This window comes from Heptranchias perlo, chromosome 3 (assembly GCF_035084215.1).
Source record: "Heptranchias perlo isolate sHepPer1 chromosome 3, sHepPer1.hap1, whole genome shotgun sequence".
NCBI lineage: Eukaryota > Metazoa > Chordata > Chondrichthyes > Hexanchiformes > Hexanchidae > Heptranchias > Heptranchias perlo.
Window position 1 is genome coordinate 54,477,557 of NC_090327.1, and position 18,869 is coordinate 54,496,425.

Here is an 18,869-nt window from a genome sequence, read left to right on the forward strand (position 1 = left end):
CAGCCTTGAACATAGTCAACGACTCAGAATCCGCAGCCCTCTGGGGTGGAGAATTCCAAAGACTCACAACTCTCTGCGTGAAGAAATTCCTCCTCATCTCAGTCTTAAATGGCCGACTCCTTATCCTGGGACTATGTCCCCTAGTTCTAGACGTTCTAGCCATGGGAAACAATCTCTCAGCGTCTACCCTATTAAGCTCCCTCATAATCTTAAATGTTTCAATGAGATCACTTCTCATTCTTCTAAGCTCCAGAGAGTATAGGCCCACTCTACTCAACCTCTCTTCATAGGACAACCCTCTCATCCCAGGAATTAATCTAGTAAACCTTCATGCACCGCCTCCAAGGCAAATATATCCTTCCTTAGATAGGGAGACCAAAACTATACGCAGCACTCCAGGGGAGGAAGTCTTACTACAGTTGTACAGGTACTATTGTACTCCAGCCCCCTTGCAATAAAGGCCAACATTCCATTTGCTTTCCTAATTGCCTGCTGTACCTGCATACTAACTTTTTGTGTTTCTTGTACAAGGACACTCAAGTCTCTCTGAACACCAACATTTAATAGTTTCTCACCATTTTAAAAAATATTCTGTTTTTCTATTCTTCCTACCAAAGTGAATAACCTCACATTTCCCCACATTATACTCCATCTGCCACCTTCTTGCCCACTCACTTAATCTGTCTATATCCCTTTGCAGACTCTTTATTTCCTCCTCACAGCTTACTTTCTCACCTAGCTTTGTATCGTCAGCAAACTTGGATACATTACACTCGGTCCCTTTATCTAAGTCATTAATATAGATTGTAAATAGTTGAGGCCCAAGCACCGATCCTTGCGGCACCCCACTAGTTACAGCCTGCCAACCTGAGAATGACCCGTTTATCCCTACTCTCTGTTTTCTGTCCTTTAACTAATCCTCTATCCATGCCAATATATTACCCCCAACCCCAGGAGCCCTTATCTTGCGTAACAACCTTTTATGTGGCACCTTATCGAATGCCTTTTGAAAATCCAAATATACTACATCCACTGGTTCCCCTTTATCTATCGGGCTAGTTACATCCTCAAAAAACTCTAATAAATTTGTCAAACATGATTTTCCTTTCATAAAATGATGTTGACTTTGCCTAATCATATTATGATTTTCTAAGCACTCATTAATAATGGATTCCAGCATTTTCCCGATGACCGATGTCAGGCTAACTGGCCTGTAGTTCCCTGTTTCCTCTCTCCCTTCCTTCTTGAATAACGGGGTAACATTTGCTAACTTCCAGTCCACTGGGACCATTCCAGAATCTAGAAAATTTTGGAAGATCATAACCAATGCATCCAGTGGAAAGGAAAATCGGACGAGGCGTATGACGGGGTTACTTAGGAAGAAACAACTGTTCCAGTCTGACCACTGAAAGCATTGCCCAGGATTTCCTGAGTTGCTCCCGCTCTGCCGCCGCAACTTTGCCAGAAGTACGACGGAAACCCTGTTTGTGCCGGAATTGTGGTGACAGCTCCAAGAAAATTCCAGGCCATTATTTAATCACAGTTATGTCATTTTTTTTAGACTTGAGATGTGAGCGATACCAGCAAGGCAGCATTTATTGCCCGCCCCTAGCAGCCCTGAAGTTGGTATTAAGAGTCAATCATGTAAAGTGGAACTGGAGTCACATTGTTGGCCAGGCAAGATAGGGGTGCTAGGGTCCCTTCCTTGACATTAGTGAACCAGTTGGGTTTTTTATGACAACCTGGCAGCTTTCTTGGTCATTTTTTTCCTGGTGTTGGCCCACAAATTACCGGGTTTATTGATTTCAATTTTACAACTTGCCTTGGTGGGATTTGAACACACAACTTGTATGTTGCTCGTCCAGTAGCATAACTGCTAGGCTACCATACCCGTACAATTAATATATCCATACAGACAGAAACTGGCTTTATACCAAGCGAGACCTGTGCTAGGACTGCCGATTCCCAATGCACAGGTTTTGTGATTACCAGCAACACTAAGATAAACCTGCTGGACTTCGCTAAGGCCACTGGCCTGGAAGACCCATTTTTAACAGGTTTCCTGGTGATTGGCTTTAGCAAACCCTGACAAGTCTACCGTAAGCTTGCAGCTGATTTTGCAAGATCCATTATTCAGGAAGGCCCCATTGCCAGCACAGTTCTCACATACCATAAAAGCATCTTTTTTTAAACTAAGGAGCGCAATGGTGCTGAGCATTACAGGAATGCTGCATAGTGCTACAGAGTGAAACGAGCGTAGGGTTTGATCCCTGCCCTGCTGAATTCGCAATCTGAGAGAGGCCAAGTGGAAACTGTGGTATCCTTCTGCAGGGCAGAGGGAAAATCTTAAGGGAGAATTAAGCTTGGGTGGTATTCAGTAACTCCTGACAGCTCGGGGAGGGAACGACTGGCAATAGCCTGGGACCAGGCAGTGGATCCACTTTCTCAGCAACAGAGGTAACAAGATCAGGCAGACCCAAAACAGGGAATCATTTATAACGAAAGAAAATGACATTGAAAAAAAAAACTCACTATTTACCTCTCCATCAAAGTATTCACCATTCTTTCAAAAGCCTCATCACATCTCAGGATAGGGCTTGTGATGCCCCATTGTAAGGACTTGCTGTAATCAGACAATCCAAAATACACCATCTCCTCATTGTTGATCTCCTCCTGATAGAAGAATGAGGGAGAAATAGACCAGAATTAGACACAGGAAATAACCTGCAACATTGCTCAGTCTGCCAGATCTTTCCAACAGTTTGCTACGAGCCCTACAATCCAAACTGAAGCTTTTAATACTAGAAAAATTAAAATGAACCCCCCACCCCCAAAGTGTAGAAGCTACATTTTATAATTTCTTACATAAAACCCAAAACATTTTTAAAAATTCTCTTAAGATCCCAAGACTCACGAATGAAGTGTGAGTGTTGGCAATACTGAAATAATGTCATTGCAGAGGTGGTTTTGACATTTTTCAATAAACTATTCAATTGTAATGAAAAAAACAGACTTGCAAATTTTAGAAACTGAAATCAACATACCCGGCAGAAAGTTACTTTTTTGGCCTTTGCTTCTTTGAGTTTAAATGAACCTTGGAGAACATTACTAGAACTAGTATTAGATTTACTGCCTTAGTGATTTTAATAGTGTTCCTGACATCAGAAACTTGGCAAGATTTACTGGTGTGCAAACAACACCAGAAAAAGAACAGTAAAAGATTAAGAGTAAGGAGCCTGCTGTACTTTCTGTGTCTGATACAGTTGTGCCTACTGATCTGCTGTGTTTGGGAACAGACAATCATATGTATGGGTATGAAAAGTTTAGAAAATAATTTAGAGTTCAATTATAAGAAATCACAGGACTAGTTTGGTATAAGGGTGACCATTTCTTGCCCAGTCCAAAACTGAAGTAGGCATTTTAAAAAAATTTACATGTAAATGAAACAAACACATCCTGCAAATGGTCTGCTCACTCATGCACAAATGCAAAACTTTTCAGTGACTACACAAGATATATTCTATTTTCTAATTTTTTTTTAAGGGAAGGAGGTGAGTACCTCAATGGTTCAGTGGGTAAATGCTTCAACTTGGGTGGTATTGAGACAAATAAAAATGAAGGTCTTGGTCTGGGGTGAAAGGTTGAAAATCAACCCCGATTCTCACTTCTGATCATTATCCAATGGCCCATGCTGTTCATGGAGTGTGTCTGGATGGTGGGCGAGGTCAGGATCAGGGTCAACTGTAAGGTCTGTTATAGTCAAATATCTTGTAGCACTCACTATCTAAACTGATTCATGAAAAATGACTACATGAGTTCGTGTTTCCCTATATTATAAAGACCAAACTTCAAAAATAATTAAATTAGCTGTGAAGCGCTTTGGGATGACCTGAGGTCACAAAAGGTCCTTTAAAAATGTAACTTCTTTTTTTTAGGAAAGAAGGGGAGAAAATATATATATATATTTTAAAAGGCAAATGATTCCTTTAAGTATATGTTCATGAATGGACATTATCACAAAAGAACAACACCCACACCTAGTGGTACAGAGCAATGGTATGCTGCAAACTACATATGGAATAAATGTAATTATACTGAGTATACTTCTATAACAGCAATCTCTCAGAAAATGCTACACCCACTTTCAGAACTCCTTTAGAAAGCATAGAACAATATACTTATGGTGAATCACTGATACATTCATTTTGTGTGTGTAAAACAAGGCTTTTTTAAAAAAAAAGTTCTTTCTTTGGAGTATAAATAAATATTTTCTCAGTCCAGCCACACAACAAGTCATTCTGCTCCATAAAACAAAATAACCAAGCCATGAGGCACATTTATTAATCTTTTGTAGTATTAAACTCTTTTATCTTAAGTTACTTGAGTTAGGTATTTTTCATGCCTGTATTAATAGTGATTGTCCTGAATTGTGCTCGTCTAAGCAAGAAGTGACAGTTGGTGAAGAATGGAACCTTTTTCAATCTGGTTTCTGTGCCAGTATTGAAGGTAGAGTTAAACCTTATGCTATGTTGCCCTACATGTACAGCATACATTACCTTATCCAATGACAAATAGGCATGCCTGTCACTGCAATAATGTCAAGAAATTATCAAAGGTAGAAATACAAAATACAGACAATGTAGCAGTCTGCCTTCCCCCCTAACAATTACAGACCAGAATTTCTACTGCCAATTTTGTCAAAGCTCATAAAAAGCAAAATGAATGAGGAGCTACTGAAATATTCGCATCAGAGCAAATTGGTTGAGTTGTAACACCCATCACATGGTCCAGAAATGTCACAATTATCCTAATCCCTAGCAAAATTTAAGAGCTCAAGCCCTCAACAAAGGGTATGCGTTCCCTGCCTCATTGAGTCTCTGGCCTCTTAAGGCATAACTGGCAAGCTAAAAGAAAATGACAATGTTGGAAATCTGAAATGAAAATGGAAAATATGAGAAAAAGACAGCAGGTCCATCAGCAACTGAAATAGAAATGACAAATTAACTTCTTAGGCTGCGACTCTTCCCCTCAATCAGGAATGTTAAGCTATCTTTTCAGAGGCTGGTGGACCGGCTGTGCATTTTCAACATTTTATATTTTGATATCTGGGGAGCGACAGATTTCCTCAAAGGGTGCAAACAGAAAGTCATTTTAATTTAGCATTCATTTGTTTTCTAATTGTAACATCTTTGCAAGGGACCCTCAGAGAAGTATGTTTGACTCAAGACTTTCAGATACTACAGGAATTCCTGCATGTACAGGGAAATGCTGTTTAAGATTCGATTTGCACAAAAACAAATTGCCTAATTGATAGGTCCAGGTCAGTCTTTTCTCAGCGGAGCGCATGTAATACTGGAAGCAATGTTTCAGACACGCTTTTGTCCGTGGGAATATCTTCCAGATACATCATTAACTGGAACCCTATCCATCGTATGTAGAAATCTGAACACAATTAAACAACTACTTAATGAGCCAGGGATTTTCCATCAGGCATCAAACTAAAGGAAGTCTGTGATCTGCCCCATTAATACCTTGTATAATTTCTTCAAGTATTTCTGTACTCCCAGCAACCACTGTGGTCAATTTCTCGCAACATCTAGCCTAGTTACAGATGTCTCTGGCTGCACCACGTTGCCACCTAATATACTAAAGATTCTGGTAGATGTTGCTGGACAAAACTCCTTGGTGACAAAGAATATCTAAACCAGTTAATTACATTGAGTTACATCGAAACTACAGCACAGAAACAGGCCATTCGGCCCAACTGGTTTATGCCATTTATGCTCCACATGAGCCTCCTCCCTCCCTACTTCATCTAACCCTAACAGGATACCCTTCTATTCCTTTCTCCCTCATGTGCTTATCTAGTTTCCCATTAAATGCATCTATGCTTGTCGCCTCAACTGCTCCTTGAGGAAGCGCGTTCCACATTCTTACCACTCTTTAGGTAAAGAAGTTTCTCCTGAATTTCCTATTGGATTTATTAGCAACTGTTTTATATTTATGACCTCTAGTTTTGGACTCCCCCAGAAGTAGAAACATTTTCTCTACGTCTACCCTATCAAACCCTTTCATTATCTTAAAAACCTCCATCAGGTCACCCCTCAACCTTCTCTTATCTAGAGAAGAGAGTCCCAGCCTGTTCAGCCTTTCCCAATAAGGATATCCTCTCAGTTCTGGCACATCGGAAGCGATGATATCTTTCAGCAAAATTGTCACTGGCAGATGAAGAATGCTGACATTTTTGTTACATGGATAAGGCAAAATAGGTTAAACAGATTAAATTGTCCAGTGACCTATTTCAAACACTCAGGTGCAACTCTAGGATCAAAAGCTTACAGGGTGAAAATGGACTAAATGGCATTTTCCTCAGATGCAGCCAGCAAGTTATGGCAAAATTAACTCTCTTTTACATGTTTAATTTAATATTAAGCAACATTTCTTGTCACCTGTATGATTTTGACAGAACCTGTTTCATTATTACAAAGATAGACATAAAGGGACAGAATTTCTGATAAGGTTCTCCCGATCTCTCAATGTAACTTTGGTGGAAGATTGGCAGAAATCCCAGAGCAACGACGCAAACGGCTATTTATGTCGTTTCTCCAAGTTTTATGTCAACCTTCGCCTAATTTACGGTGGGAGATCGGGAGAACCCCTGTAGAATTCCAGATGAAAATAGTTAACCTCGAAAAACATATCACTGCCATTAGCCAACTGTCATTTGTTAGGAGTGTAAATCACTCTTTATAGTTAAAAAAGTGTCTACTTTGATGAATGTCACTCTTAAAAGTAAACACAGTGCTGTATTTTTATATGAATTTGCAATCGCAATCCCTCATGCTGATTGTAGGTGTCACGCCAAGCATTTCCCAGATGTTGTCAGCTCTATGTTAGGGTAGCCTGAACGTATTTGTACAACAAAGTTAAACTTCTTTACGATGTGGAGATGCCGGTGATGGACTGGAGTGAACAAATGTAAGGAGTCTTACAACACCAGGTTATAGTCCAACAGTTTTATTTGAAATCACAAGCTTTCAGAGGTTTCCTCCTTCGTCAGGTGAGTGTGGGATTCCAGCGGGAAAAAAAAGTTATCTGTTTTTAATACAACTGGTTTTAATACAACTGACCAGTTGTATTAAAAAGAAAACTTTTTTTTCCCGCTGGAATCCCACACTCACCTGACGAAGGAAGAAGCCTCCGAAAGCTTGTGATTTCAAATAGAACTGTTGGACTATAGCCTGGTGTTGTAAGACTCCTTACAAACTTCTTTACATACAACAATGTCATATTATTATACAGCCAAAAACAGTTAGAAAATAATTACTTAATGTGAACTTACAGGACTGCTGGATAGTATCCAGTGCACTTCATTGTATGAGCTGACACGAGACTGCTGTGTCTGTAGAGTGAAAGGAAAGGAGCTGACCTGCAACATAAGTAAGTTGCAGGCCTCAAGTGCCTCACGCGAATTAATAAACTTATCCGACAGACCTTGGCTGGATTCCCCATGTATTGCAGAGCCTGAAACAAGACTGAGGGAACATAAGATTCAATCAAGACTGCCTGCAAGGACTATAGTTATAGTGAACAGTTAGACAAGTAAGGGGAAAGAAAGAACTTAAATTTATAAAGCACGTTTCACAACCGCAGGACACCCCAAAGTGCTTCACAGCCAGTGGAGTACCTTTGAAGTGTAGTCACCGTTGTAATTAGGCAAACATGGCAGCCAATTTGCATGCAAATAGGTCCCACAAACAGCAATGAAATAAATGACCAGAAAATCTGTTTAAGTGATGTTGGTTGAGGGATAAATGTTGGCCAAGATACCAGGTGAACTCTTCTTTGAATAGCGCTATAGGATCTTTTACGTCCACCTGAAAGGGCATACAGGGTCTTGGTTTAACGTCACATCTGAAAGACGGCACTTCCGACAGTGCAGCACTCCCTCAGTGTCAATCTAGATTATGTGCTCAAGTCTTTGGAGTGGGGCTTGAACCCATGACCTTCTAACTCAGCCAAAGTTCACACCTTTAAGATTTGCTCTGCTTGCTATTTGTAGCAAAATTATAATTGTCAGTGTAAAAGCACATTTAGAATTTCACTGTAGATAGTGAACAATGGAAATCTTCCTACAAGAAGTGTGTGATTCTTCATGTTCAGTGTTTTTCTGTAAATCCAGGTGAAAACGGGGAGGGAAAACGATCATTACATTTTCAAGCTGAATATTGAGAAAATTTGATGTTACACAAACTTGGCAAAAACATTTGCTATTTTTGAGATTTTTTTGGATTCATTTTTAGTCCCTTTTATTGGTTTTATTTCAAAATTCCATTTACAAAAGGAGATGAAAAAGGACAAAAGAACCAAACATTGTCAAACTCACAAAAATTGTGAGATTTAAGAAAATAGGCCACGTTGACAATTTTTTGATGCAATAGTAAAAATCCAGGAATTTGTTATCAGTAAAACCAAAAGTAAAGAAACTAAACAAATGAGTCAGTGACACAGTAAAGCAGGTCCTTCAGTTGTGAAAATGCCAACAGAATCGACAATGATTCAAACAAAAGGATGGCAAACCCATGTGGTGATCCAATATGGATGGCCTCATTTGAAAAAAAATTCAGCCATCATCAGAGGATGACACTGGCATTTAACCAAGAATAGCAGAGCATTTAAAGAAGGAGGGCCATCAAGGTGAAGTGTCTTATACAGAGGAATATAATAAAGCGGTCAGCAATATGAAAGTCAGCATTACTAATGATTTTTTTACCCTTCATTTTAATTGAAAAAAAACTGATGTTATGGTTAAAAAAGTTGAAGAAGTTCATAATGCAACAATTACAATATTTATTGTGGTGCACAGTACTGCAGTGGTGTAGCTAAGTTTTCAGAGCAGACTATTTCAGGAAATACACCTGTCCAAAATTCCTCATAAGTGGCAGTGGGTGGCAGCACTAGAGTTACAAAGGGGAAGGAAATCACTCAGAGTGTCTGCTCCTGCTGGAAAATACATGTCTACATCAAGTAAATGTAAGATTGTGCTTCGACTGTTTTGCTTCAACCATCTATGACTGAATCGCCTGCTGACACTCTGGGGATGAATTGTCATGGGGGTCCTCCCATTCCTACGTCAAAACTTCGGCATAAGAGCTGCGGAACCCTTGGAAAAATGGTGTAAACGGTGTTCATGCTGTTTTCCGGGTTTTCTGTGGCTATTTTGCTGAAGTTCTGACAGATAATCGGGAGAACCCTTGTGTAAATTAACCCTCTCACTGTCTAAGCATGCACATAATGAATTTCCATTTGGGCAGTGTACTGAAAGGCTGCTGACACCCATGGAACCATATCCCAGTATGGGTCAGCACCTTCACGAAATATGGGGAGAAAAATTAGCATGCACATAGGTGATAACAGTCCTTTAGCTTAAAGCACTAAATGAATACAAGGCAGTATCTTTCTTTCTTTTGTTGTCACAAACATACAAGTGAATACATAGGAACAGGAGTAGGCCATTCAGCCCCTCGTGCCTGCTCTGCCATTTGATAAGATCATGGCTGATCTGTGATCTAACTCCATATACCTGCCTTTGGCACATATCCCTTAATACCTTTGGTTGCCAGAAAGCTATCTATCTCACATTTAAATTTAGCAATTGAGCTAGTATCAATTGCCGTTTGCGGAAGAGAGTTCCAAACTTCTACAACCCTTTGTGTGTAGAAATGTTTTCTAATCTCACCCCTGAAAGGTCTGGCTCTAATTTTTAGACTGTGCCCCCTACTCCTAAAATCCCCAACCAGCGGAAATAGTTTCTCTCTATCCACCCTATCCGTTCCCCTTAATATCTTATAAACTTCGATCAGATCACCCCTTAACCTTCGAAACTCCAGAGAATACAACCCCAATTGGTGTAATCTCTCCTCGTAACTTAACCCTTGAAGTCCGGGTATCAATCTAGTAAACCTACGCTGCACTCCCTCCAAGGCCAATATGTCCTTCCAAAGGTGCGGTGCCCAGAACTGCTCACAGTACTCCAGGTGCGGTCTAACCAGGGTTTTGTATAGCTGCAGCATAACTTCTGCCCCCTTGTACTCTAGTCCTCTAGATATAAAGGCCAACATTCCATTAGCCTTATTGATTATTTTCTGCACCTGTTCATGACACTTCCATGATCTATGTACCTGAACCCCTAAATCCCTTTGGACATCCACTGTTTTTAACTTTTTACCATTTAGAAAGTACCCTGTTCTATCCTTTTTTGATCCAAAGTGGATGACCTCACATTTGTCTACATTGAATTCCATTTGCCACAGTTTTGCCCATTCACCTAATCTATCAATATCCCTTTGTAATTTTATTTTTTCATCTACACTACTTACAATGCCACCAATCTTTGTGTCATCTGCAAACTTAGATATGAGACTTTCTATGCCTTCATCTAAATCGTTAATAAATATTGTGAATAATTGAGGCCCCAAGACAGATCCCTGCGGGACTCCACTCGTCACATCCTGCCAATGTGAGTACCTTCGCATTATCCCTACTCTCTGTCGCTTTTCGCTCAGCCAACTTCCTAACCAAGTCCGTACTTTTCCCTTGATTCCATGGGCTTCTATCTTAGCTAACAGTCTCTTATGTGGGACCTTATCAAATGCCTTCTGGAAGTCCATATAAATAACATCCATTGACATTCCCCTGTCCACTACTTTAGTCACCTTTTCAAAAAATTCAATCAGGTTTGTCAGGCACGACCTACCTTTCACAAATCCATGCTGGCTCTCTCTGATTAACTGAAAATTCTCGAGGTGTTCAGTCACCCTATCCTTAATTATAGATTCCAGCATTTTCCCCACAACAGATGTTAGGCTAACTGGTCTATAATTCCCCGGTTTCCCTCTCTCTCCTTTCTTAAAAAGTGGAGTGACATGTGCAATTTTCCAATCTAGAGGGACAGTTCCTGAATCTAGAGAACTTTGAAAGATTATAGTTAGGGCATCCGCAATGTGCTCACCTACTTCCTTTAAAGCCCTGGGATGGAAACCATCTGGTCCTGGGGATTTGTCACTCTTTAGTGCTATTATTTTCTTCATCACTGTTGCTTTACTTATGTTAATTTTATCCAGTCCCTGTCCCCGATTCAATATTAGTTTTCTTGGGAGTTCCGGCATGCTATCCTCTTTTTCGACTGTAAATACTGACGCAAAGTAATTGTTCAACATGTCCGCCATTTCCCCATTGTCAATGACAATATCCCCACTTTCAGTTTTTAAGGAGCCAACACTGCTCCTGACCACCCTCTTTTTCCTAATATAACTATAAAAGTTCTGTGTGTTAAACTGTAGGCTTCACAGCTGGTGCTGAGGTACTCTATTGGGACAGAGTACAACTGACCCAGAGGTTGTGCACTGCAGCTGTTTACATAAGATCATAAGAAATAGGAGCAGGAGTAGGCCATTCGGCCCCTCAACCTGCTCCGCCATTCAACAAGATCATGGCTGATCTTCTACCTCAACACCATTTTCCTGCACTATCCCCATATCCCTTGATGCCTTTAATATCTAGAAATCTATCGATCTCTGTTTTGAATGTACTCAATGACTGAGTGTCCACAGCCCTCTGGGGTAGAGTTAAAATCATGCCCATGATGTCAAATATGTGCTTTAACTGGGAAATCTTTCCTAAATGCTGTGGTCCTGATCTTAGACACAATGTTTTTGGGAGCTGCTGCTCCATTCACATTGTTGGGGGCAATCATGCCTTCTCTTCTACCAACAGTACTTAATTTATAAAGGCTTGATGCAAGCAGCTGATAATCGGCTGTCAACCTTTATTAACTATTGTCTGACCACTATTAATGGTAGAAATCACACAATGATTGGAATTAAATCTACCAACTGAGTTGTTTAGAGAGGGTTATTCAAAGTACAATCCAGAGATCGCTTGTGCCTCATATCCCTCTCACTTCCTGATGCACCACTGGACTCCTGCAATCAATGTGTTTTTGAGCCGACTTTACAGGGGTACATATACTAAATAGTGCTATCCCTCCTGTTCTTGCAGAATCCTGGAAATATTAGAAGGAGACAGAGATATCTATTTCCCTCAAACTTTCAAACCAGTCATATTACCTATAGGTTTTAACATGGAAGCGATTGGCATCATAAGCTATTTAGAGCATACGCTGCAGCACTGAAGTCATGTAGCAGGTAGCAAAGGAAAATGAGGCATGAGCACTGTCTACCATTTTTCTCAATGAAACCCCAAGTTCAAATGCTGTCTCCTTTACTGTGCTACCAAATGGTATCACATTCTTGAAACCTGGGGCATGATTTTATCAGGGACTCAGGAAGGGGATTAAAGGGTGGAATTCCTGATGGGAAACCTGGAAGTACGGGTTTCCTGGACGTCCTTACGATTTTGATGTAAGGACAACTTTTAATTTTTTTTTGACTGTTTCCCGCCTGACATGCCAGCCTGATTGACAGACTGACTTGGTCGGATGGGAGAATAGGAAGGAAGTGGATGTGAAAAGGTAAGTGTTAGATGGGGGGGGTTCAGTCATCAGGGAACTCAGTCGTCGGGGGTCATCATGGGGGGCGGTCAGGGGTCAGTTGTCAGAGGGGAGTCAGTCATCGGGGAACTCAGTCATCATGGGTCATCGTGGGGGTCGGGGGTCAGTCATCGGAGAGCTCAGTCATTGGAGGGTCAGTCATTGGAGGGGGGTCAAGGTCAGAGGCCATGAGGGGAGTTGGCGATCTTGAGGGGGGTCGTAGATTGTGGGGGGGAGGAAATCGGAGATCGCGGGGGTGGAGGTTGCTGCAGGTATGCTAGTTAGGTCTGGGGAAAGCACCCCTGCTCCTCCGGGCCCACAAGCAGTGCTATAAAGGCACTTACTTGCAGTTTCAGGCCTTCTCGCCTCCTCTCACGTGGCGTGAAGTAGAAGGCCCGGGAATCCTGGCCCCAGGTGTTAAATTCAAAAAATCTGTGAAAATGTTGGCCCGCAGCCTTCTTGAAAACTTTTAGTGACCAAACTGCCTCCTGAGAGTGGGGCGGTTTTTAGATTTTAAAAATTTTTACTGCCCACCCTCCCCCCCGCCCCCAACCCATCCGTTTTTCCGAGTTAAAATTATGCCCATGATATCAAATATGTGCTTCAACTGGGAAATCTTTCCGAAATGCTGAGGTCCTGATCTTAGCCACAATGTTACTGGAAGGTGTTGGGAAGAGGGGGGCAAAAAATCAAAATGGAAGCCATTCCCACACCGCAGTCATATGTCTCCTGGTGGCTGGTTGAGGGCAAGGTCACCTGTCTGTCTTCATGCAGGCAGTGCATGGCCCAGAAACCATGAGAATGAGAAACCGGGACAAATTAAGGAGTGAAAACCTTTACAAACAAAAATATAAAATGGTGTCCACTCATTATTAATTTGGCCAGGTAAGACAGACATTTGGGAATTAAAATTCACTGTGGCTTTTCCTGAAAGTATACTTTCAACAAATGTTTCCATTCTCTCTGAAGGGAAACAGTTTGGGAAAGCCACAAAGTGTGAGAAAAATGAAGACTTGTGAATGCAAATGTTGATCACATGATCACATAGGCTTCAGTGAAAAGTTAGCAAGTACTGCAGACTTAGATAGATTAAGCCTTTCAGATGTCAGCAACAAAAATTAAGGGGGTGATTTTAGGAGGCAATTGTGGGTGCGTTGGGGGCTCCAAAAATTGCAGAAATCCCGTTTGGGTTCGGAAGCCGGCTCCAACCCGCTGACATCCGAGTTTCCCAGGGACCCACCTGTATGCGCACGGGCGACCCGAAACCGGAAGTCCCGCCAGCAATTAAAGCCGGCAGGATGACAGTTAAAGAGCCAAATGTACCTCAATGAGGTACTTAAGGCACTTTACCTGTGACAGGTTAAGTACTTAGAAAGGTTTTTTTTAAAACTTACCTGGGCGGCTTGCCCACCGCTTCTGATTCACGCCTGGTGAAACCAGGTGTGAACGGCCAGATCAGGGAAAAAGAAACGAAATAAATTAAATAAAAAACCATGGAAGGAAGTGAAAACACTAAATGAACCTACCGTTGCACCCTGCTCCGATGTCCGATGTCTCCCGCTCCGATGTCCCCCTCTTCACCCCCCCTGATCTTCCCCCTCTCCCCCCCCCCCGATCTTCCCCCTCTCCCCCCCCCCCCCCCATCTTCCAGTCCATCGCAGATCTTCCATTCTCCCCCCCAACACCCCAGTCTTCCGTTCCAGTGCCGGATAACGTCTCGCTCTCTCTCTTTCACTCCCCGCGCCCCCCCCCCCAACCCTCACATTGCAGTTCCTGACGGCAGCCAGCCTGTCAATCATGCTGTCTGCCGGGCGCAAAACCCAGAGAGGACGTTAATCATCGTCAATCAACATGCGATCGCATCGAAAACGGTAAGTTTTGTTCATGCCAGTTTGCCACGCCCATCTTCACCCCCCACTGCCAACCTGCCACCATTGTAAAATCGAGCCCTAAATCTCTGTAAAAATTGTATAAACCTTTGAAAAAGATCTCCAAATCTTATTCATTTGATAGAAATTAAATGCATAACACATCACCAAACATGAAATCTTAGTGAAATATTAGGATGAGTATTCTATTACTAATTTTCTTGCATATTTTTACTATAAAAGGAAGATTTTCAAAAATGTAAACTGTTAAATATGGTTAGTATTTTAACACTGTAGAAATAATAGGTCACATCACATCCAGTTGTGTAATTTGGGCAAAAAAGGCAGTCATATAACAGAGCTTTTAACAATTTTTTTTACACAAACAAATAGAATAGATATAAATGTTATAATTTTTCAATTTATATTCATTGGCAGAAATAGCAATTTAGAAGGTGTTCATTTTAGTACAACTATCCGGAATACTACAGCCTTGTTAATTTTCTATTTATCAAATGGAAGAATTCCAATTCATGGTCCGGAGGAGCTAATCGGACACAAAATTCGGCAGTAAAGTTAGCAGGTTGCAATCTGTGATCGCGACCTTAATAAGGGCAATAAGTAGATTGACAGGCCGCTGGCTGATGGGCGGGAATTGGAGAGGAGGGAGGAAGAGATTGTGGAGGACATTGGGGCGGGGGGGGCCGTAGAGGGCATCGCGGGCCGGGAGGTGATCAGGTCGTCAGAAGATCGGAGGACGTCGCCAGAAGATCAAAGGTCAGGAGGAGTCAGAGACATGGAGGGGTCTCAGCCATCGGGGTGGAGGATCGGCCATCAGAAGGCGGTCAGGTATGGGGGGATTGCCAATTGCGCTAGGTGAGCCTATTGGGCTTTGACGAAGCACTCCTGTTCATCCTGGCCCACAAGCAGTACAATAAAGGCACTCACCTCATGGATCCGTGCCTTCTCGCCTCCTTTCACTTGACGTAAATCAGAAGCAATGGGAAGCCAGAACAGGTAAGGTTAAATTTGTTTTACATTTCTAATACACAAAAAGTTAAGTGCTTCAACTATCGCAATCAGGTACATTGCCCCTTTAACTATTGGCCTGCCGGCTTTAAGTGGGAACAGGACTTGCGGGTTTCTGTTGCCCACACGCATCCTAACGTACCTGGGTTAAACCCGGAAGTGGGCACGTTGGAGCTGGGATGCGGTCCAGCTTAAGAATTCAACTATTTTTACTACCCACCTGACCCCAGCCCATCCATTTGTCACGTTAAAATTATTCCTCAGGTCTCAGGACAAACAATGAATGGTTCAACAGAACACAACGTCACTAAAAGAACTAGGATCAAACCATAGTCTTGTTCAGTCAGGCTTCATCGAGATGCTAGTCTGTCAATCTTTGGCTAGTTGTCAGCCTCAGCATCAAATGGTGGGGCACACATCATCACAGGAAAGGTTAAGAGAAAAGGGAATAAATAAAATCGCACAGCAGGGGTTATACTTAATCAAAGCCAAGCATTGGCCACAGGGTGATATAAACAGACATCACAAAGATGTCTAAATGACATGAAACATGTTCTTGGGAGTTGCAAAGAAGAGAAAATGAAAATAAAGTTGCAAAAATAAATTATATACTTACCTAGTGAGATCAACATGAGAGTTGTCATGAATAAGAACAAAGAGTGTGTATGGATTCTGCTTGACTTTTTTCATGAATGACTCAAACTTGTTCTGAATGTCATGGTCTAAACGGAGAATATATTTCTCGGCCCTTTGGTAGGCTATTCCATTTTCCTCAAGACCCAAGTCTACAAGTACTCCTGTGTAAAAACAAAGGTGTATTATGTAATAAATTATAAATATTGGTTTGTTGTTGGTTCTGCTTTTGTTAAGTGAAGACATTGTAGCAGTAAATAGCTTGGAAAAAAAATTATAGTAAGTTACAGTAAAACAAAGAACTTGTGAACACTCTCCGTCTCATCCTCCCTGTTTATGTATGTTTTGAATGCAATATTTCTGTTACAATATTACTGTGGCACCAATATTACCTATGCTTAGTGCCACACAATAGAGAGACATAGATTTGATCCCTCACTTCACTGGGTTCCTGACCAAAGTCCCACAAATAAAAGCAAAAATCAGATGGAGAATCTCATGTAATCAGATGGAGAAAGAATAGCATTGGTGGTGGCCCGAGAACAGGTCATCCATCCTGGCCCCTTGATCACATGCCTGATGGGGTGCAATGAGGAAAGAAAACGAGGAGGGAGGGAGTAGGATGTATGCCCTGAAATTGCAGTACATAGCCTCAAAAAAATAATAATATAGGAAACCTGGGAGGTGAAGTACTTAGTGAAAAGTTTGGTGTGAGAATAATGCAGCATTTCCCATTTAAAAATCACATCAACTTTCGCATTAAAATTAGTTTGGACAGGAATTTCACCCATAGTTGATTTAATACCCCTATGTGACTAAAGTTAAACAAGCCAGTTCTTTATCTATAAATAATCAGACAACTCCAGTAAGAATATCAACTTTTATCTATTAGGTAATAGGTTAAGTAAAGCCTATTCAAAAAATGTTACATCCATAATTTTGTTGAACACCTTCTGTCATGCACATTAAAAAATAATTTAGCAGCAGTTTTATCTGTCTACCTGAATGTCGAATACGTTGCAAAGTCTGTTGGAAAAGAATCTCTGAAGGAGGTATTAAAATAGTGAAGTCAATCTTCCCAAAACGCCCTAAGTCTAGGTTTTGCATTCCAGAGTCTGCTATGGCACAAACTTGGGATAATAGCTTTCGGGCAACATTGAGCTGAGGTGGATGGATCTGGAACACTTCAGTAACAGAGTCTGTGGAGAAAGAAGAAAGCACATCCCATTGTTAAAACTCTACCAACAGTTTGTGGATATTTTATTGAACTGATCACTCTTGTGTTTTCATGCTTAATAATGAAACATTTCTGCATCTTTTTTAAAGGGTCCTGCACAAAGTTATTCTTTTCAATAATGCCCAAGAATTTATTGAATCTTCATCTTTAAAGTAGAAAACAACTGTTACACAGGAAAAGTGACATCACCTACTTCAGTCATCCTCTTCACTCTTTGATTGTTGTTCATTCGCCACATAAAATAGGCTATCGCTTAATTGAATGAAATCAAAGGTACTAAATCTTTAAGACTTCGTCTCATGAGCCACATGACCTCTCTGTGCCACACTGTACATACCTCATTCTGGATTCCCTCCTCAGTTCTTTTGCTGAAGGGGCAACCAGAAGAGATCCTCATTGGGATTATGCACATACAAACACAAAATAATAAAGTTCTAAGATTTCCAGGTCAGAGAGAGATGCAAAGTGAATATCTGTGTATTGTCTATTCAGGCTTCTATTTATTCTACATTGTAAAGAGCTTACAACAATTGGAATCAGTTATGATTCCATCAACACATCCAGGCTACCTGCTGTTGTAAAAATTATTGAACAGTGTAGAAATAATCACAACACACCAGCAATTATCATTGTTTAACACCTTAAGCCGGAAATACGTCTCTTGCTCCCTATTAAAACGAACCCCTCACCAATACAACTATGCTGGTTAGAAATTTCAGAACCATGGGTGTAAAAACTCTCGGAGTGTTGTATTTTAGCAACATTAATCTGAAATCAAACTGACTACAGGTACTGGCCAAGAGGACAGAAATATTCATCTCTGATGCACATGCCACAATTCACATGCAATAAAACCAGCTTGGAAGAAGATTAACAGTTCTGCCCACCACCAACTGAACCTGACAGAAGATCAGGAAAGTATCCCATGGTGTAAACAGTTTAAAACAGCAATGTCAAAAGCTACATTATTTTTTGCCATTACATATATTTTTCATGTAGGAATGAGAATAATTGGCACTAATTAAACTTTTGCAACCAAAAAAAATCTAGTTCTGAGTAGATCAACAGTTCCAACTGTTTAGTAGGACAACTCAATGCTCATGTTGATACCAAATTGTTTCTTCTAAATAGCGTATAGACCAGCTATAAATTGCCATGAAAGTATTAACTCACAGGGTTAATAAAGAGTAATTACTTTTGCACAAAAAACATGCACCAGCACAAGAGTCAGAGCATAAGTGTTAAAGCCAGTGCCATAACATTTAGCCAAGTGCTTAGCACTGTGAGTCTTGCAGCATACAGCTAACATTGGACACCGATTCTAAAGTCTTACCAACGCCCTGCACTGATGTCATTGCTGCAGCTTCATCTGATGTAACGTAGTCAGAAACACTTCCGTTGAATGGAACAGCAACATTATTGCTTCTACTCTGCTGAAATTTATCCAGGAATTTGTCTAAGTTATCTCCTGTGGAAGATAAAGCAGACTTCATTCAGGGTACCCAAAAGTTAAGCATAAATAAAAGCAGTTGTATACTGATTAGAAAAAAAC

At 41.0% G+C, this 18,869-nt stretch overlaps 1 protein-coding gene across 1 annotated transcript in view; it reads right to left on the bottom strand.

The window, feature by feature from the left end:
• Window positions 1-18,869, bottom strand: part of greb1l (GREB1 like retinoic acid receptor coactivator) — a 339,711-nt gene that overhangs the window by 89,349 nt on the left and 231,493 nt on the right. The window contains exons 15-19 of the mRNA XM_067979743.1: window positions 18,651-18,785; window positions 17,082-17,279; window positions 16,064-16,244; window positions 7,343-7,535; window positions 2,540-2,673 (exon numbers count right to left, since the gene is read on the bottom strand). Of these exons, the coding sequence (XP_067835844.1) occupies window positions 2,540-2,673; window positions 7,343-7,535; window positions 16,064-16,244; window positions 17,082-17,279; window positions 18,651-18,785 (841 nt within the window). The remainder of the gene's footprint in view (window positions 1-2,539; window positions 2,674-7,342; window positions 7,536-16,063; window positions 16,245-17,081; window positions 17,280-18,650; window positions 18,786-18,869) is intronic.